General features: G+C 42.4%; 1 protein-coding gene across 3 annotated transcripts in view; it reads left to right on the top strand.

Moving 5' to 3' along the window:
* The first annotated feature begins 3,143 nt into the window (after positions 1–3,143).
* nos1 (nitric oxide synthase 1 (neuronal)) overlaps positions 3,144–21,780 on the top strand; it is a 65,443-nt gene continuing 46,806 nt past the window's right edge. For all 3 annotated transcript variants that reach the window (XM_020475620.2, XM_020475627.2, XM_020475613.2), the window contains exons 1-6: positions 3,144–3,316; positions 8,592–9,359; positions 14,420–14,549; positions 17,548–17,685; positions 19,275–19,420; positions 20,747–20,909. In XM_020475620.2, the coding sequence (XP_020331209.1) occupies positions 8,623–9,359; positions 14,420–14,549; positions 17,548–17,685; positions 19,275–19,420; positions 20,747–20,909 (1,314 nt within the window). In that variant the 5' untranslated portion in view covers positions 3,144–3,316; positions 8,592–8,622. The remainder of the gene's footprint in view (positions 3,317–8,591; positions 9,360–14,419; positions 14,550–17,547; positions 17,686–19,274; positions 19,421–20,746; positions 20,910–21,780) is intronic.

The raw sequence follows: 21,780 nt of genomic DNA, 5'->3' as shown, positions 1-21,780 counted from the left end.
TAATCAAAAGCTACCTAAAACCGATGTAAACACAATCCAATGGATTCCAATTACCTGACACGGGCAATAATAGCATTCATCCATCAAAAGACATACACAATCAAAACACAGTGAGAAAGAAATGTCTTGTGGTGTAACTGGCAATAACGAGAAGGATCCAACAGAGATACCTACAATAAAAAAACATTATGAAAAAGTTGCCATAGTAACCAAAAAATTGAAACACTTCAAGCGATGTCATGGATATCACACCTGACCAATTAAGTGAGCTCTATCCATAGTTTGACATTGAGTCAAATGTTGAGAACAAGGAAGTGAGAAAGGAACTAAGTATGTGTCATGCCTTCCTAATATTGAGTTGCACCCCCTTTTGCCCTCAGAACAGCCTCAATTTGTTGAGCGTGGACTCTACAAGGTGCCAAAAGCATTCCACAGGGATGCTGGCCCATGTTGACTCCAATGCTTCCGACAGTTCTATCAAGTTGGCTAGATGTCCTTTGGGTGATGTACCATTCTTGATACACACGGGAAACTGTTGAGCGGAGGAAAGAAAGTTATTGACACACTCAAACAGGTGCTCCTGGCACCCCATTCACTGGCACTTAAATATTTTGTCTTGTTCATTCACCCTCAGAATGCCACATATACACAATCCATGTCTCAAGGCATAAAAATCCTTCTTTAACCTGTCTCGTCCCCTTCATCTTCACTGATTGTAGTGGATTTAACAAGTGACGTCAATAAGGGATCATAACTTTCACCTGGATTCACCTGGTCAGTCTAGGTCATGGAAAGAGCAGGTGTTCCTATTGTTTTGTACACTCAGTGTATGTTTAGGTATCATGTATGTCAATAACCCATGCATGGAATGCGTAAATCTGGATGAAGTCATCATGTTTCATCATGAGAGGATCATGAGAGGACCCCCTTGTCATCAGTACACACTTTCTGCACACACCTATGAACGTACACACACACACTCAATCTCTCTTTCTCACATTCTCTCTCTCTCTCTGTCAATATTCCAAAGACATCCACGGCTTGGTTTCCAAAAAGGAGGGTGGCAGGGGTGAATAGGGTGAGTATAAAAAGTAACAGATATCATTTTAGTTTGGCTGGTGAGTTGGTGAGTCTTAACTCTAGTGATATGATATGAGGCCCAGCAGCCGGGCGGCTGGTGGGGCTAAGCAGGGGCTTAGCACAGTGATCCGTGGCGCGTGGCTTTATTAGAGGGCAGATGGTACCACTCAAGCAAGAAGTGATTGACATAATGACACGGCCGGGGAAGTAGGCTGAGTGTGTCAGGCACAGGAGTGACGCCTCACTCCTCAAGTCTGTAGTGAAGCCTCAAGCACTGCGATGTAGTGCCTTAAGACTGCTGCACCATACAGGAGGCCTGCATAATTAATTTTACAGACGCAAAAAGATCCCACCTTGTCTAGCATATTTTCTTTTGTTGACATTCGGAAAGTTTACCGACAAATTTGCTGTTTCCATCAGGCCTGTCGTGACGTTTTTTTATTTTTATCTGACAGCTAGGGAGCAAGTTGGGTCAAAAGGCCTATGCAGATTGGCAGGCAGTAATGCATAAAGCATCCTTTGTCCCATATGCTTTGCTAGTCAGTGTGGACAGCAGTGACCTTAACATCTGAGTAATGTAGAAGATGCTCTTATTCAAAGCGACTTACATGGTGAATACAAACATTTTCATACTAGACCTTTGTGGAATTGAACCCACAGCCCTGGCTTTGCAAGCACCATGCTTTACCAAGTGAACCACACAGGACACTCTCTAGCTGTGGTTGCACCAACCCAATGCTTTTAACTGTGAGGGGGAGTGAATGAGTGGACACTTCTGGGTGAAGGGAAAGGACCTGAAATGTAATCCTGGTCTCTTACCATTAAATACCAGGGTTGACATCCTTGAACACTGTGACAGCTGGGTATTCCTGGAGAGTAACTGCCTGAGAATTTAAAAAACTATACCTCAGTCACAAAATATGATTTGAGTTCAATGTCAAGGAACTCTATGACTGGTGATATCTGTATCATTATCTAACGTGAAGGTGACGCTAACCCACCTTCACGTCACCTTTTCAAACACAGGATTTCCTCTTTAATTGGTTGCTATATCTGTGAGGTCAAAATGGCCTCTCCTCTACCTGGGCAGATAACAACATTGGACAGGGAAAAATCATTGGAGAGCCAACTGAGGCAGTTTATATACAAACAGATTACATTTATTAATTTATCAGATACTCTTATCCAGAGCAACTTTTGTAAGTATAGCCTTTTTCTTTAGTTACTCTACTCCAATGTGAACTGATGGCTAAGGGCATTGTTTTGCCTATTCCAAGGAGATCCTTCAGTGGGCTATTGTTGGAAATAAAGGTTAAGTTTGTGTCACATAAGGAAAAAACAGGGTTGTGGTGTGTGTGTGTTTGACATTGGCAATGACATCACTTATCTGTGCAAGGAATTTTGAACATTTGCCACATTCAAAACAACTGGGAACTCGGATATCTCTGAATTCCAACTTCAGTGCATTTAAGACAACTGAGAACTCTGAAAAAACGAGCTCTGACTGGGAAAAATCGTTTTTGAAAATGTCATCCAACTCAGAATTCCAAGTCATGACGTCATGATTTGACCTCGATTTTATCTGAGTGCCCAGTTGTCATGAAGGCACCAATAGTACATACAAGTGTCCCACTGGCTAAAAGTAGTTATTAAATGCCATAAACCTATAGTCCTGATCAATCATTTAAATTAATATGACACATGCAATCAAATGTAGTCTAAAATAATTTCACGAATTGATATCAAGGGCATGGGCCACACACACAATTGGCAGAATTGCTATTTTGGTGCCATTAGGCAATCTCCTTATATTGCCTACACACAAGTCATGTTTTGAAGTTTAAAATGGAGTAAACAACATGAGGGTAAATACAAATATTGGCAATAACATTTGCAATGGGTGGGACGTGTGTACTCAGAAGGGACTAGTGTAGTTTGGTGATTAAAGAAGTGGAAACTACACCGACCAGGGTATAAATGCCCGCGCACGACCCAATCTGCGCTCGTCACAGTGTCTCTCGTGCTCCATATTTATACGGCACCCTGGCGCGCAGAGAAGCACAGGCATGCCGCGACTCTAATGAGACAACGCACACAAGTGGGACTTGAGGAGCTCGAGCGAAGCGAACAACCTGTGTGTGCAGATTCCGAGGACAACGAATACGCACGAGAGGAGTTCATCTGTCACTTGTATTTGCAACAGTTCGTTGTGCAAGTGAACTTGTTGTTCTCAGAGGTGAGTTTCTTGAATTATTCAAACAACGCACCATACAGAAAATTACGCATTTTATGGCTGTTTAGTGCTGTTGATTATGCATCACTATCGTTACTGTTTCACACATTTATATACTGTCAAATCGAATGTACCAACTGCTCAGTCTTACTTTAGATTTTTTGTCGGTTAATGGCTTTCCAAAAATAGTGGATAGCGCATTACTTTGACAATATTTACTTTGAACTGTGGCACCAGTTAAATCCAATAATAAACTGTCTGCCAAAGTCTCACCTTGATTAAATGATCACACTTGTGCCTTTAAAAAGTGAATTTAGAACATCTGAACATGCATGGAAGGATGAGAAATTACGGTTAAAGGGGCAATCTGCAGTAGCTACATACATTTGTAGACTTAAATGATACTGTATAGCCATTGATTCTTGACGAATATAACTTATATGTGCCTTGTGAGCTTAGTTGAACTGTTGTACCACATCAGCACCAAAAATATAAGCTTGTTTTTCTCCTTTGTTTGTAAACAATGTACATGTAAAAACAACAACACTGTATAGCAGGGGTATTCAACTCTTACCCTACAAGGTCTGGAGCCTGCTGGTCTTCTGTTCTACCTGCACCCACCTGGTGTTCCAGGTCTAAATCAGTCCCTGGTTAAATGTAGTCCCTGATTTAGAGGGCAACAATGAAAAAAAACGCAGTGGATCTGGCTTTCGGTTCCAGAGTTGAGTTTGAGGGCTGTATAGCCTCAAAGCATGGTAACACTATCATTTTGATATCATGAATGTTCAGTCCTTGTATCCACAGCTCTGTCCATGAGTTTGAGTGGTTACATTTCTCCAGCCCCATCCCTCAGCTTTTTACCAAACTAGTGGTGGGGTGATTCTTTTTAATTGTTAGAACTACAGATTGCTGCTTTAAAGATGCAAGAGCTGACTACTTCTCACCCTGTTCTCTAAACTCCCACAATTCTAAAATTCTGATTACAACAATTGAGCGTGACCTGTTTTATTTTAATTGAATGTTTTTTTTAAACTAGTCAAGTCAGTTAAGAACAAATTCTTATTTACAATTACGGCCTACACGGGCCAAACCCGGATGACTATGGGACTCCCAATCACGGCCGGTTGTGGTACAGCCCTGACCTCTGCAAACAGTTTTTACGATTATTTACAGAAAAGTACAAAAATATTAGATCCCAGATTGACAGTAGCCGGCACCATACCATCATTTCTGGTCAGGGGGCACTTGAGGCAACTACTGCTTCCTTTCACTCAAATATCCTTTGAGTTTTTCCTTGATACTGTAGCTCCCATAAAGACCTCCTGCCTCTTGGAAGTGATCCTTTTGAGATGACTAACAGAGTTTATTTATTTTAATTAGGCAAGTCAGTTGAGAACAAATTCTTATTTTCAATGACGGCCTAGGAACAGTGGGTTAACTGCCTATCAGGGGCAGAACGACAGATTTGTACCTTGTCAGCTCGGGGGTTTGAACTTGCAACCTTCCAGTTACTAGTCCAACACTCTAACCACTAGGCTACCCTGCCACCCCGTTATGCCTACAGTTGTCCCCAACATTCTATTGTAAATAGCTCCCTAGCTCCCTCACTGCTGTGATTCAACCTCTCCTTAAAAAGCCCAATCTAGACCCCTCCTCACTGAGTAATTATAGACCTATCTCCAAATGTCTTTTTTGATTCTTTTTTAAATCCAAGATTTTACAAAAAGTCGTTTTTTTCTAGCAATAGTTGGCTTATTTGAGTATAAACAACTTCCAGTCTGGCTTCTGCTCACTTCAAAGCAAGAACGCTGCTTTATTGAAAGTCAGAAATGATCTTCTGTTGTCTGTCGGTGAATGCTCTATTTTAGGTATTTTGATCTCAGTGCCGCATTTGATACTCTTGATCTTAACATCTTTGTTGACCGGCTGGAGAGGCGAGTGGGAATCTCCAGCATTGCCCTTGACTGGCTCAGGTCATATCTGTGGCAGACGTTTCTCAGTGAGCATGGGTGGTTCAGTAGGGTCCCCAGCACCTATTCACTATGGTGTCTCTCAGGGGTCAGACTGGGCCTCATCCTTTTTTATCTGTCATGCTTCCCTTGGTGACATCATCCGCAATCATAACATTCAGTTCACTGCAATGCGGATGACACACGGCTTTATTAACCAATCAGACCCAGAGACCATACCCTTCACAAGTGTCTAGCTGACATCAAATGTTGGATGACTGACAATTTTCTCCAGCTCAATGATAAGAAATCAAAGGTTTCTTGCTAGAACACAGATTGTAAATAACCTTGTTCATTTGTCCACTAATGTAAAGCCTATGGCCAGAAACCTTGACCATGACCTAAACCTCAAGCTGCATGTAAAGAAGGTTGTCCTGTCCAGCTTCTGTATAATCTAATAAATATAGCTAAAGTCAAGTCTTATTTCAGTCACTGATCTGTAAAAAGTTGTAAACTCAGCAAAAAAAGAAGCGTCCTCTCACTGTCAACTGCGTTTATTTTCAGCAAACTTGACATGTGTAAATATTTGTATGAACATAACAAGGTTCAACAACTGAGACATAAACTGAACAAGTTCCACAGACATGTGACTAACAGAAATGGAATAATGTGTCCCTGAACAAAGGGGGGGTCAAAATTAACAGTCAGTATCTGACGTTGCCACCAGCTGCATTAAGGACTGCAGTGCATCTCCTCCTCGTGGACTGCACCAGATTCTCCAGTTCTTGCTGTGAGATGTTACCCCACTCTTCCACCAAGGTACCTGCAAGTTTCTGGACATTTCTGGGGGAATGGCCCTAGCCCTCACCCTCCGATCCAACAGGTCCCAGACATGCGATCCGGGCTCTTCGCTGGCCATGGCAGAAGACTGACATTCCTGTGTTGCAGGAAATCAGAGAGTTGGAGAGTTGGGCTCTGTTGAGAGGTGCATTCACTAGTTATGCTGTTTAGCATTTAGTCCTACTCTTACCTGCAGTAGAAACGCTATTGAAGGGCTGAGGTTAGACTCGCCGTCTTCCGTCATTTTTGTATCCTGGATGTTACTGCTATGGACAACTGTTTGTCAAGTCACGTCATGTTTGCTGAAGTCTACAATAAATCAAGTTCTAATACATCGAGTACTTTTCATCTACAATGAATCAAGTACTATTTTTCTACAACCACGGTCTTCCTCATTCCCACCAGTCACCTCCCTTGGATACCCAGAGTCCGCTTTGCTACACATGCAAAGCTTTGTTTTTAAAAATCAGAAAACGGATGTGTGTTTCGCAATTAGCGCAATAGGAAGATGCACTTGCTGCATAAAAGTAACAAACATTAGGTTGCATGGCCACTGGTGCTGACTATATACACCATAGCCTTGTGCTCTCAAACTCAACTCTGGAACTCAAAGCCAGTTGCAGTGCATTTTTATTCATTGTTCCCCTCTAATCAGAGACACCAGGTGTGTTCAGTAAATTATCAGAGAGCACTGAAAACCAGCAGGCTCTGGACCTCGAAGGGTTGAGTACCTCTGCCTAGGGTATGTACAGTGCCTTTGGGAAGTATTCAGACCCCTGGACTTTTTCCACATTTTGTTAAGTTGCAAATGTATAAAATAGTTTTTTCCCCCTAAATCTACACACAATGCCCCATAATGACAGGGCAAAAACAGTTTTTTTGAAATTCTTGCTTATTTATTAAAAATAAATTGAAATCACATTTACATAAGCATTCAGACCCAAGAAGACTCAGTACTTTGTTGAAGCACCTTTGGCAGTGATTATAGCAGTCTTCTTGGGTATGACGCTACAAGCTTGACACACCTGTATTTGGGAATGTGATCGAGGAGAAGTAGGAAGATCAGGGATTGCCATGAAGAGTTTTCATTGTGTCCGGGGGAATATGAACTGAGCAGTCGAACAAGTGCTCTTTGGTTTCCCCAATGGGCAGGATATAAACAAATAATGAAAAGAACCAAACTTCAAATAATTCCAGTGGACTAACACTGATCTTTCTGGTTCTTTCACTTTGTCTAAGCGATAGATAGACAATGTCTGGCATTTCTGCGTGTGAACAGCTAACTTACATTTTTGGGAAAGTGATCGTAATTTTCAAGAAACATCTAACACTAAATTTATGATACCGTTGGTTACAAACAGTACATACTCGTCAATATTTAAACGTTTAAAAAATGGTTACGTGAAGCTAGAGAACCCTGAACGAAATTGTAATACACTAAGGGATAATGAGTGACGTCCGTGGTGCTGGATTGGTTATATGCCATAGGGAGCTGTCCTTGGTGCTCTCATTTAAAAAAAAAAACATTATTGATACTTTTACCACCCACAAGGACATGTCACCTCACCGCAATCAAGCGTTGCCCATGTTATGAATTCTGCTGGATTGCTAACATTGAAATGATTTTAAGAAACTATAGACCTGGTCATATTGTGTGGGTTATTGAAGTCATACAAACGTAGCCAATTGGAACATTTTGAAAAGCATTTGAAAAATAAAAGAGAAGTGTGGTGAACACTGCTAACTATGTATACTATGTTTTGAAAGATGTTTGTAACCCAGACCATCTGCCGTGCAACATTGTCTGCTGTCTTTCACTCAGCTCAGAGTTGCATAGCCATACAAACGTATTACTTTTCTGTCTGACGAGGGTATCGCTATAAACAAGATGAGTCATCTTGCATTGAAGCCTTTATCTTACTCACTATTTCTAAATAGATAAGAAAATACATCTATGTTATTATATCAAACAGATCACGACTATAGCCAACGTTACCAAGGTTTGATATTTTATTTTTTGTGATACTGTCTAAAGCACTTTCCACTGCTCAAACACAACAACCTTACAGCTAAGAACTTAACAGTCAATCAGAAACTGAAATACTGTATGTTACAAAACATCCAGAAGAGCAGGGAGAGAAATTGAATAGGTAGAAGTTCACTACTGATCCAGGATCAGATCATTAGTTCAATAATACCCCTACAAGTCATTGATAGCTACAGTTTTCATTCAATTAGACAGACTGCGCTTTAAAGGGATTGACAAGAAGTCAATATGTGCCAGCAGGCCCAGACAGTAACATACTGGATTATCTCCACAACTAAAATGACTCAAAGACAGTAATGTTCAGTGTAAATCATGTTTCTATGATGACTCACATTTGCATCTGTAAACACACTATCAAACAGATCACAAAGTGAAGTCCATGTCCTCTTTTACTAACACAACTTGACTTCACTCCCATTAATTCTTCTTCTGTATGCTATAGATCCCTGAGTGGAAATACACCGCCAGACACCATGCAGGAGTCTGAGCCCACAGTGTGCCAGCTGCAGCCCAACATCATCTCGGTGCGTCTCTTCAAGAGAAAGGTGGGTGGGCTGGGCTTCCTTGTCAAGCAGCGCGTCTGCAAGCCGCCCGTCATAGTGTCCGACCTGATCCGGGGCGGGTCTGCCGAAGAGTGTGGCCTGGTCCAGGTGGGGGACATAGTACTGGCAGTCAACAACAAGCCCCTGGTGGACCTCAGCTATGAGCGGGCCCTGGAGACCCTGAAGAATGTGTCCCCTGAGAGCCACGCTGTCCTCATCCTCCGGGGCCCAGAGGGCTTCACCACCCACCTGGAGACCACCCTGACTGGGGATGGACATCAGAGGACCGTCAGGGTCACCAGGCCAGTCTTCCCCGCTTCCAAGTCCTACGAGCGCTGCTGTCCGTTAAGCCCCCTTAGCCCGGGGCAGGGAGGCAAGGACCCACAGCAGCTGAGGGCCATCGAGAACCTGTCCTCCCCCTCTGTGACCCCGTTCCACAGAGAGGCCATGCTCCAGAGGGGAGGGGTGCAGGCACTGATCGCAGCCCAAGATCCCATGCTCAGAGACGGGGGCTGCGGGGCGCTGCTTCTGAACGGTGTGGAGGAGAACAACGACATGCTGAAGGAGATCGAGCCGGTGCTGCAGCTGATCAAGAACAGTAAGAGGGAGATCAACGGAGAGGAACAGAGGACCACAGAGCGCAGGGACGCTGAGGTGCAGGTGGACCGGTGAGCTGACCTATTGAACCTATTGAACCCGACCGTACATACATACACATCACAATGCCACAACACAGTGATCAGTTAGTTGGTTAGATGGTAGAATGAGAATATTACTGCAGGCTAATTATAGTTCTCTACATTTCTAGTGTGTTTGTTTCTATTCACATCAGGGAGCAATTGGTCCGTGACTGAAACCTTTTAATCCATCTATCTGATTCTTGTGGTTATTTTCTTTGGAGAGCTCCTATTGTTGACTGTAACCCACTCAAAGGCCTGCAGTAGTGATTATACTGTAGACACTGACATCTTACACCTCCTGTGTACATGTATCCAATCCAAATCTGAGAGAGCATGGTACATACAGTACCTCAATCAATAGCACTGCGTCAACCCCCTATGTGTGCTCTGCAGGTTCCCATCCTCAAATTAATCATAGCTTCTTTGGAAAACGGATGTAAAAATGTACTTTAAGTCTACCTCAAAACAAAGCACTGTGGAAATTCTATTGTGGTTGATAAATAAGCTATGGTACTTAACAACAAATTAGCTTTAAATGCCTCCTGTATTTTAGAAGGGCAGACTGAAAACGTGTTGGCATTTGAGACGGGAAAGATTTGGCTAGCTAACCTGATTTCCTTGTTAGGGTTATGATGACGTTCAGATACTGCAAAGCTCAATCACTAAAGAGGCTCTCCAAAGAGCACCCAATAGAGGTGAAGGATTATAGAAAATGAAATGGCGGTATTGACTCAGGGCAGGCTTTCACTGTTATCTCTGACTATTTGCGCACCATCATCTCGCTAATAAGTTGATAGCTGTTGAATTGAAATAGAACAGCATATTAACTAGAGCTATTTACCAACATCTGTTTTCACGCTGAGGGCTCTATTTTTGGCTGGTGCTACAGCGGCGCAAGTGCCAAACACATTAGTTTGCAATTTCGGCACGCTCTGGCGTTTTCTGCACCAGGTTCAGCAATTTACCTGTCTAATATCAGCTTGCTTGCGTTGGGGTGGCAATATCTGAAGTGTCTTTGAAAACAAGCGCAAAAGTGAGAATTTCATGCAGGCCATGTTGGGAGATTTTAAGACCAGAGTAAAGCAGGTCATAGAGGTAACGTGGTTGGTACATTTTTTAAAATAAAAATCCATGTAGGCTACATGTATCCATATGCCCATCATGCGATAAGATGATACTGGTTGACCTTATATTTAGAACGTATTTTCATGTAACAATGGCTTGTTTTCCGTTTCATATGATTTTAAAAACTAAAACCCTCCGTAGGCTACCCTTGACGTATGCCTAAAGGCTATAACGAAGGCTGGTTAATTACATTTGATTAAAAACCAAAGTTATTCACCATCCTGGTTTTATGATGAGAACTTCCAGCTTGCGTGCAATGGAATTTAGGGCCGTCTGCTATTTCTGGAGAAGTGTGAATGTGGTCTGTGACATGGTTCCAGTATGTTTATAAAACATTTATATTTGGGAGAAGTATAACGGTGAGTGGATATTTTCTTTTTATATTGGCTCTTTGTCCAGCTTCTGTGAAAAGTTTTAACGTGGGTAAAACCTTCCATTGTCAGCATTGCCTTAATATCATATACCCACAGGGAGCAATTATGGTGCCTGTAGGCCTAACAGTATTTAGACGGCCTATTTAAAACAAGTTTGTTTCATTTTGATTTAAATGATTCACTCTCTTGCTTATTAACAACGTTTGGCATATCCATGGCTCCGCTATAACACCATTTACAGTAGGCCTAGGCCCTATATCAATGTGAATGCTCTTTTTAACTATATATTTCCACACTGAAGCCATTCAGTTACTTAGAAAAATGTGGACTGAAAACATGTTCAATGTATTTAGCAAAGATGGGATAGGCCTATATTTTGTTTCTGTAGCTTATTTAACAACCTAGGCTATAGCGGACTAACGTTCGAAATTGTAGTTGATTACAAAATCAATACATAAAAGTAAATACACAATTTTAATTTTGTGTGTGCCATGGAGCATGTTCTGATTGGCCAGTGAGAGGTCAAGCTTCAAACTTATTTATTCATCAAAAGCCAGCCCTTTTGCTCTAATGCGCTCATAATTCCCACAAGAAAAATTGCCAAAATATTTCTAACACACCCTTGACCTACAGTATAGCGCTAAGATTTACCATTGCGTTAGGTTCGTTAAAATAACACCCTGAAACCCACTACAATATAATGGAGTCAGAGTCAATGACAAACTATGCATAGTGCATTCGGAAAGTATTCAGACCCCTTGACTTTTTCCACATTTTGTTACATTACAGCCTTATTCTAAAATTGATTAGATTGTTTTAAATCCCTCAATAATTTACACACAGTACACCAGCAAAAACAGTTCCCCCCCCCCCAGACCTTTTACTCAGTACTTTGTTAAAGCACCTTTGGCAGTGACTACAGCCTTGAATCTGCTTGGGTATGACACTACAAGTTGGTACACCTGTATTTGGGGAGTTTATCTAATTACCTCTCTGCAGATCCTCTCAAGCTCTCAGGTTGGATGGGGAGCGTCGCTGCACAGCAATTTTCAGGTCTCTCCAGAGATGTTCAATTGGGTTCAAGTCCGGGCTCTGGCTGGGCCACTCAAGGATATTCAGAGACTTGTCCCAAAGCCACTCCTGCTTTGTCTTGGCTGTGTGCTTAGGGTTGTTGTCCTGTTGGAAGGTGAACCGTCACCACAGTCTGAGGTTCTGAGCGCTCTGTGACAGGTTTTCATCAAGGATCTCTCTGTACTTTGCTCCATTCATCTTTCCCTCGATCCTCACTAGTCTCCCAGTCCCTGCTGCGGAAATACATCCCCAAACTCCAAGCTGGCTGTCACGTGAATTTTACTGAGGAGTGGCTTCCGTCTAGCCACTATCAAAAGGCCTGATTGGTGGAGTGCTGCGGAGATAGTTGTCCTTCTGGAAGGTTCTCCCATCGCCAAAGAGGAACTCTAGAGCTCTGTCAGAGTGACCATCAGGGTCTTGATCACCTCCCTGACCAAGGCTTTTCTCCCTCGATTGCTCATTCTGGCCGGGTGGTCACCTCTAGGAAGAGTGTTAGTGGTTCCAAACTTCTTCCATTTAAGAGTGATTGAGGCCACTGTGTTCTTGGGGGGCCTTCAATGCTGCAAAAATGTTTTGCTACCCTTCCCCAGATCTGTGCCTCAACACAGTCCTGTCTGAGCTCTACGGGCAATTCCTTCGACCTAATGGCCTGGTTTTTGCTCTGACATGCACTGTCAACTGTGGGACCTTATATAGACATGTGAGTGCCTTTCCAAATCATGTCCATTCAATTGAATTTACCACAGGTGGACTCCAATCAAGTTGTAGAAACATCTCAAGGATGATCAATGAAAACAGGATTTACTTGAGCTCAATTTCAAGTTTCATAGCAAAGGGTCTGAATACTTATGTAAATAAGGTATTTCTGTTTTTTGTTTTGAGTAAATGTGCAAAAATGTCAACCTGGTTTTCACTCTGTCATTATGAGGTATTGTGTGTAGATTGTAAAAAAACAAATAACGTAATATATTTTTGAATAAGGCTGTAACGTAACAAAAGGGTTTGAATACTTTCGGAATGCAATGTATAATAACTACTCTTGTGTTTTTTTTTTTGTTTCTGAGTAGGTCTACAGAATTGTGGAGGCGATGAATAGGGTTGTTTAGCAAATTGAAGGAATTAATTGTACGCAGTGTGAGGGAGAGACGGTTTGGCGCCCTGTGGTGTGTGTTTTAGGGCGAGAGAAATGATCTGACGTGCGACTGAAGATTTACAATTAGCGTGGACATGCGCTCATGAGAGAGGAGATGTGTGGGTGTTGTGAAGCAATGCAAACCTCAAATCACACGCTGATGAGTTTGCTGCTGTGATTATTCACGTCTCATGGGGTTTCCACTGCACACAAAGACAATGGGTTTTTCCATAGCCTATCTAATCTCTGCTTGGACATAGATGGGTCGTTCCACGAAATGAGTCCCATTTGGGTAGTGTAATTTGTTAATTTTAACACTCTGTCATAAATAGCACATGTTCAACTTAATAAACATGTTTTCCCATCTCGAGTTATATATTTTTTTTTTGACTATATTAAGTGCCAAATAAAGTAACAGGTTTGACTTTTTTCTTAAATCAGCCATAAATTATCTTGCGACAGGGGGAATGGAATCTTATGTGTAATGCAAGCTTCACAAAAAAATATCTAAATGAATTGTTAACATTTCCAGCCTGTATCTATGGGTAATCCACTAAATATTCCACCAGGAAATGGCCAAAAAGACGAGAACCAGCTCGCCTACTTTTACACTGATTTAACTATTCGATGCTCAATGTAAAACATTTAAAGTTCAGTCCACGTAACAGGGTTGACCTTAAAATGAGGGACAGGTTTCTTTTGTTTTTAGCCTGAAATGAATCCGTAATGAAATAAATAATCTTCAGAAATGAATGTCAAAGCAACCAAAATAATTAGGACCTTACAATGATGGTGAAAACCCAAACATTTCTCCAGGTTAAGTGGGTTAAAATCTTCTACAGTAGAAAGTCAGAGGTACATAACAAAATGCATAATTTTTGCACTTTAGCGAGTCTTTATTCAAATAAAAAGTATACATTTTCCATATTAAATGGCACTTAATTTAGCAGGCTTTTACAATTCAATATTGGTGCATAATTTCTACTTAACATATCGAAAGAGACTCATTTCATGGAAAGACCTTGATGTTCGATGTAGTTCTGCTTGCCCATAGATCTTAGTTAGATATACTTCCTCTGTATGTTGTTTTAGTGGAATTGTTTCTCTTCGTGCGTTTTGGTTATTGTTTCTATATGTTTGTCACCACAGCAACTGTCATTGTATTTGTAGTAAATGAGTTATTGTATGTTAAGCAATTGTTTGGCAAGTTCTCAATGTTTTTGATTTAGTTCAAGGGAGCATTTCATCTGTTTTCATCTCGTCTCTCAAAGTGAAGACGTAAATAGTGGGTTTTAATACCAGATGTTAACACACCTACCTTTCACGGAACTGTATGTGCCTTGCAGGGACCTTGGTATGGGAAATGGTATGTCACCCCAGCTGGCGTCTGATAAGAACAGTGTGTGTGAAGACCTGTGGAGGAAGGACAACAACATGCAGACGGTGCTCACCAACCCTTACTCTGAGAAGGACGAGGTAAAAACACTCAACTATGTTTGTGTGCGTGTGCACTCTTCGGTTCTAGTTAGCACCTTTTTTCCCACAAAGGGTTATTTGGCTGTCCACATAGGAGAACCCTTTGGAAAACCCTTTTTTGCTTCCAGGTAGAACTCTTTACACAGACTATTCTTCATGGAACCGCAAAGGGTTCTCCTATGGGGACAGCCGAAGAACCCTTTTGGAACCATTTTTTCTATAAGTGTGTGCATATGTTTATGAATGTGTACTTACATGCCTTTCGAGTGAACCCGCTTGTGAAAGCCTATCCTCCCATATGTGTGTGTAAGCGCATGCTAGCCCATGGCGATTCCCCTAGAGTCGCACATGACATATGCTTCTATAACCCCCTAATCTATATATTGCGTGTTCCTTGTTCTTGGAACTCTTAGAGCTTTCTACGAGTGTGACTGTGAATGCGGTTCAATGTGTATCATAACAACAAGGCAAAGCCCCTCTTGGCTCAAGATCTCATCACCTGGGCATTCGATCCTTCCGGCTGATAGCTGTCAGAGCATGAAAGCCAGTTTACACATCTCATATGGAGAGTCTGGTTGTAAGTGGAGAGAGAGAGCCAGGGGTCTGGGTTGTGTGTGTGTGTGCGTCTACACATGCACGTTTGCGTCATAATCCGCACATGGTCCCATGATGATCCACCCTCTTGTGACGTAGGCTGGGCTGCTTGAGCCCCCTGCTCTCGTAGTGAATGAGGCCGGATGGAGAGACACGATCGAAGGAACTAATGAATGTGTGCAGCTGTGGTTGCAGAGGGAGCTGATTCATCTTTCTCCTCTGATTTGGCCCTCTCCAAATTAGGTATTTTGAGGTCCCCTCCATTTAGGTCTTTGAGGTCTGGAGGGATACGTGTGTGTGTGTGTGTGTGTGTGTGTGTGTGTGTGTGTGTGTAGTGGGGATGGGGGAGGTGTGTGTCTCAGCCAGGCGTACTGGCGCCATTGTAGGTAGCCGCAGAGCTGTGTTTCCAGATGGCCTACAGTAGGTGTGTGTGTCTGCCATGACTTCTGACTCAGGAGAGTGTAGAGGTGTATGACTAACATGTAAAAAGTCTGAGATAAATGTATAATTGTTATAAATTACCTTTCGATTCTCTCAGCCATTTTACATATTTCCTTGATAATATGGTGAAGCAGGACATCCACTTGTTGTGCAATATGTCATTCTCCATCCTACGAGAGACAGGCTACAGAACTACCAAATGAGACGGTTGTAGAGTTGAAATTCGTATTTCATTTAGACTGAAAGGGCTTGATGACATGATGATAGGCTTGGAATGATTATTTCTTACTTCATGGGGAGGACTGTCCTGGACTCTGGCTGTGTCTTGTGCTGAGCTCACTGCTAAAAAGCTTCTACTGTATAATTGACTGGTTAATAAGTAGAAGTGGCAGAATGTTCTGTCACGATACCGCCACCGAGTTCTGGAGATGTCGCTTGGCTCTCCTTTGATGCACCTCAGGATAAGCATAAGTAGCACTGTGGCAGAAGTTCTCTTATCCTGTGCTCTTCTGCATAATGTCACTGAAAAGAGTTCAACCAGTCAAACTCTGTCAACTGATCCATTTTTTTTCTTTCTTCATTCCCCCAATTCATGATTCATGTTCTTAATGTTAAGTTAAGAACATGTTCTCTCTCTCCTACTTAACATGTAAAGTGTAATTGTACTTGTCTGCCTTCCTCTGGCTGTTTGACTACAGGGGTAATAAGCTCTCTTTCTGCGGCCTAGCTGCACAATAGGCTTTCTGTATAGAGGAACTTGGAGATGACAATAGCACACGTTTGTATGCATCCTATCGCTGTCTGGGTGGGTGAGCATTTCGTAATGGGCACAGAATCACTTCTCTCTCTGAGGAATCAAATGAATTCAGATGGGTCTCTCCTCCTATTCTCTGAAAATTCAATGGGCCTCGATTGACGTTTTGCTTTCATCCCCTCAGCGAGCACTACAATTTACGCCCGTTGTTTGAGGTGCCTTCACCGCGTGGTTTTGCAATAATGTCTTGAGAGATGATGATGAGCGGTATTACAAGGTGTGGGATTGATTTCCTTTTGATTTGAGGTTCAGCCGCATGGAGAGACCTGAGCACTTTAGAATCAATTCAACACAACAATCAAACTTGTGGTAAATTACATTCATTCAAGCGATCATCACTTAATAACCACATCAGAGTAGACAAGCTGAGAGAGCTGGCAATTAGCAGTCAATCATGCTAGTGTTAAGGATGCTGATTACCTTTCTACCTGATGGGGGGTGTGTCTCCTGTCTCTCACTGGCTGCGTTTACACAGGTGCCCAATTATGACGTGTTTGACTCCCGAGTGGCTCAGCGGTCTAAGGCACTGCATCTCAGTGCTAGAGGCATCACTAAAGACCCTGGTTCGATTCCAGGCTGTATCACAACTGGCTGTAATTGGGAGTCCCATAGGGTGGCGCACAATTTGCCCAGCTTTGTCTGGGTTAGGTTTTGGCCGGGGTAGGCCGTCATTGTAAGTAAGATTTTGTTCTTAATGAACTTGCCTAGTTAAATAAAAAAATTGTCAAAAGATCTGATCTGATTGGTCAAAAGACCAATTGATGGCAAGAAGGTCAGAATTGGGATTCAGACGGCTGAGAAAAGAATGCTGCTGGTGGACTTATGTTGGAGCTCACATTTGCAGTCCATGGTATGGACTTTCTCTATCGGTCTCTGGCTGCGTTTACACACAGCCCAATACAAAAACAATTTGTGGACGATTTTTATTGCCAAAGATCTGCTCTGATTGGCCAAAAGACCAATTGGTGGCAAAAGATCAGAATTGTCAACACAGCCTCTCGCTCTCCTTTTCCCTCTCTACCTAAAGTTGTTATCATCTCAAACCTCCACTCATAGGTGGGTTCAAAGGCCATCTCAGTAGACGCATTATGCGCTACTCTACAGACTAAAATGTATTAATTCTCTTAAACATCCGTCTCATCCCTCTAGCCTCCAACACAGGGAAGGATCTCCCCTAACAAGGCTCTTATGAATGGCAGCCCCTCCAAATGCCCACGCTTCATGAAGATCAAGAATGTGGAGACTGGAGTCACTTACAATGACACTCTACACCACAGCTCTAGTAAGGTACGGAACTGGCTTTTCTTCTTGTCTACAGAACAGTGGCTTCCTCATCAATCAATCGATTAGTCAATTAGCCAATCAACCAACCAGTTTGTAATTATCTAGCAATTTTCTTATAAATAGGTTTGTCACAAGGTGCTTAACTGCAACCCCCTAGAGCAAGACCTAAGCATTTAGTCATTTATCTGAACAGCGTAGGCTTGGTGTTTTAACACCAGCCTAGCTAATTGCTTCAGCAACTTATCGGACGACAGCCTACTATGTATCCCAATGAATAGGATTCTAATGGTGCATCTTCAGAAGTATAATGTATCACAGAATGTTCTGTCTAAGCCATAAAGGACAGCTGTGTGGCATGAATGCTCAGAGCCTTATGGCGAGCGGATGTAGTGAGGCGAGGGATTTGTTTTTTGTTTTTTTTAACACTCTGACTCTGCTCATCACCCTCTTTTCCTTTCCCTCTTTCTCTCTTAATATATCTCTTTCTCGCTCTCTCCCTTCCATCACCTAGTCATGCTCACCGGTCATTTAATTGTGCATGTTGTTTACTTCTGGGACTCGCAACTTTAGCGAGCGTCATGTTGAATTGGATGGCTGGGTTGTTTGAGCAGAGCAAGGGGGGGTTTGGGACAACCTGACTGGCTGGACAGTGCGAGTGGGTGGCTGGTTCAGCCAGCGTGACTAGACTGCCCATTTTAGCAGCAGCGCTGTTGAGTTACTGTTAAATTTCCACTCTGGGTTTGTGCTCGGGTGACCGTTTTCTCCCTATTTCCTCCTCTGCCTCTAATCTGGCGAATGCATTAACGGCTACCCAAAGTGACGGCGCACTTCAATTATAATTGTATTCCTCTGACCATACAAGGTTGGTCTGGGTGGTGATCAGTCTCCTTTTTTTTCTGTCTCTGTCTCTGTTCCTCTTTCTTCTGGCCTCTTTCTGTTTCTTCTCCGGTCTGTGTGTTCTCTGCTCAATTGAAGGCTGCCACTATGACTCCATGACTAATTCATTCAGGCACCCGGCCACTCTTTTGGTAAAAAGCTGAGGCATGAGGTTAGACAAATGTAACTGCTCTCAGATTCGTAGACAGAGCTATAGATGCAAGGAATGACCATCCATGATATCAAAATTTAAAGTCTTAACCATGGTTTGAGGCTATGTTGATTGACCTTGACGTAAAGCAAGCTTATATTTTGGGTTATGATGGGGTACAACAGTTGAACTAAGCTCATTGGGCATAAGTTATATACCCATTGATTCTTGAATAATTTGTCATTCAAAATGGATGTACCAATTGCATATTTAATGGAATGGTAAATGAGTGGGCTTCATGACATTTAAGTAAAGCACACTAGACTGGTTGTTCTGACAGGACTAGGGGGGGGGGGAAGCATTACTCTACTTTAGTCTTACATTAATACGTCTGTAGGAGAGAGAGCGTGATCGAGGGAGAACAAGAGATGGGAGGGAGAAGTATTTTTCCAGGTGTTATGGAATCCATGTGAACTGAACAAAGGACCTCCGTCAGGAAACCACAAGGAAATTCAGTGCTTTGTCATCAGAGCCTTGACGTGATGTCATCCACATTGCCTTTCAGTTGCCGCTCTGCACTGAGTGTGTGTGTTTCGGGTCCATCATGACACCTAGCCAGGGGAGCCGCAAGCCGGACGAATCTCGAACCAAAGAGGAGCTGCTGCCGCTGGCTACTGACTTCATAGACCAGTACTACACCAGCATCAAAAGGTAATGAAGTTACACTTACCATATACTTTAGCTACTTTAATAACCTTTGGATGTACTTGCCTGCATCCCTCATTGCAAACATTCCCATCAGTAGTACAAATGCCATTTTGTTTTTCCTCACATACATTTGATTCAAATAGTACTCTAAATGTGTTATTTTAGAGTATTTCTTTCTGTGCTTCTCATGCATCTGTGCACAATGTTTTGATCAAATTTTATTGGTCACATACACACGGTTAGCAGATGTTAATGCGAGTGTTGCGAAATGCTTGTGCTTCTAGTTCTGACCATGCAGTAATATCTAACAAATAATCAAACCTAACAATTTCACAACAACTACCTTCTATACACACAAGTGTAAAGGAATGAATAAGAGTATGTAATTAAAAATATATGAATGAGTGATAGCCGAACAGCATAGGCAAGATGCAGTAGATGGTATAGAGTACAGTATATACATATGAGATGAGTAATGTATGGTATGTAAACATTATAGAAAGTGGCATTGTTTAAAGTGGCTAGTGATACATTTATTACATCAATTTTCCATTATTAAAGTGGCTAGAGTTGAGTCAGTATGTTGGCAGCAGCCACTCAATGTAAGTGATGGCTGTTTAACAGTCTGATGAGATAGAAGCTGTTTTTCAGTCTCTCGGTCCCCGCTTTGATGCACCTGTACTGACTTCACCTTCTGGATGATAGCGGGGTGAACAGGCAGTAGCTCGGGTGGTTGTTGTCCTTGATCTTTTTGGCCTTCCTGTGACATCGGGTGGTGTAGGTGTCATGGAGGGCAGGTAGTTTGCCCCCGGTGATGCGTTGTGCAGACCTCACTACCCTCTGGAGAGCCTTACGGTTGTGGGCGGAGCAGTTGCCGTACCAGGTGGTGATACAGCCCGACAAGATGCTCTCGATTGTGCATCTGTAAAAGTTTTTGTTTTTCTTGACAAGCCAAATTTCTTCAGCCCCCTGAGGTTGAAGAGGCGCTGCTGCGTCTTCACCACGCTGTCTGTATGGGTTGACCATTTCAGTTTATCCGTGATGTGTACGCCGAGGAACTTCTCCACTACTGTCCCGTCGATGTGGATAGGGGGCTGCTCCCTCTGCTGTTTCCTGAAGTCCACGATCATCTCCTTTGTTTTGTTGACATTGAGTCTGAGGCTATTTTCCTGACCCCACACTCCGAGTGCCCTCACCTCCTCCCTGTAGGCCCACTTCGTTGTTGATAATCAAGCCTACCACTGTAGTGATGCAAGAAATACTCTAAATCCAGTCCTTTTTACATGTCCTTGTGTTACTTCTCTCTGTCCTCGTGGCTGTGTGCATCAGGTTTGGCTCGAAGGCCCACGTAGACCGGCTGGAGGAGGTGACTAAGGAGATTGAGGCCTCAGGGACGTACCAGCTGAAGGACACTGAGCTGATCTATGGAGCCAAGCACGCCTGGAGGAACGCTGCCCGCTGTGTAGGACGCATCCAGTGGTCCAAACTACAAGTAGGAAACTCAGATTAAATGCGCTGTGTAGGCAGAATTCAGTGGTCTAAGCTATAGGTCAGAAACTCGATGCTCAATGTTAAAGTAACTGCCCATTGTTTACTGATTTTTATTAAATATGACCTATAATTACATACAATATAAGTGAGGTGAAGTTTCCCTTCCAATTTTTTAAAAATGAAGTATGTTAAAGATGCACTATTCAAAAAGCACTCCTCCATATCCTGGTTGCTCAAATTCTAATAGTTAGGCTAATTTCAGTTTATGTGAAAAATAAAACAATATAGTATATAGAATCATTGTACCATCTAAACCGTTGTGAAATATATTTTCCATAACCAGAAATAAGACGCAAAAACCAAAGCACAGGAAACATACCCAAAATGGCACACCTAGAATAGATCTACCGTTTCTTATACTTGCTTTCAATGAGATGACAGATCTCATTTCTATGTGAATTTGGTTGGGTTACCCAAAAAAGCAACATATTGCAGCTTTAAAAATCTGCTTTTCTGTGTTGGAATGGTGTGGGCGTACCCCTACAACAGAATGGTGTGGATGTATACCAGTCATAAAAAATATCCATGCAAGGAGACCGCTGATTGGCCAGCTCAGGGAGATGACATGTTCTATGAGAAAATGGCTGTTTGAGGTGTGGTTTTTGAAGTGTTTTTATTGTTTCAAATTTATGCTTTGGCCACATAAGTCGACTTAACATTATTTGGGTATGAGTTAACAGAATATAAACTTTTAAAAGTAAGATTTTCACTGGGCAGTCGATTTTAAAATCAAATCTTCCTAAGCCAATATGATATCAAGTATGATAAACTTCGCAAATCAACTTGGCTGGAGGATCACAACACATTCCCCA

The sequence above is a fragment of the Oncorhynchus kisutch genome, linkage group LG3, assembly GCF_002021735.2.
Source record: "Oncorhynchus kisutch isolate 150728-3 linkage group LG3, Okis_V2, whole genome shotgun sequence".
In the NCBI taxonomy this organism is placed as follows: Eukaryota; Metazoa; Chordata; class Actinopteri; order Salmoniformes; family Salmonidae; genus Oncorhynchus; species Oncorhynchus kisutch.
Note: the sequence above shows the minus strand (reverse complement) of the source record. Positions and strands in the feature narration are given on the sequence as shown.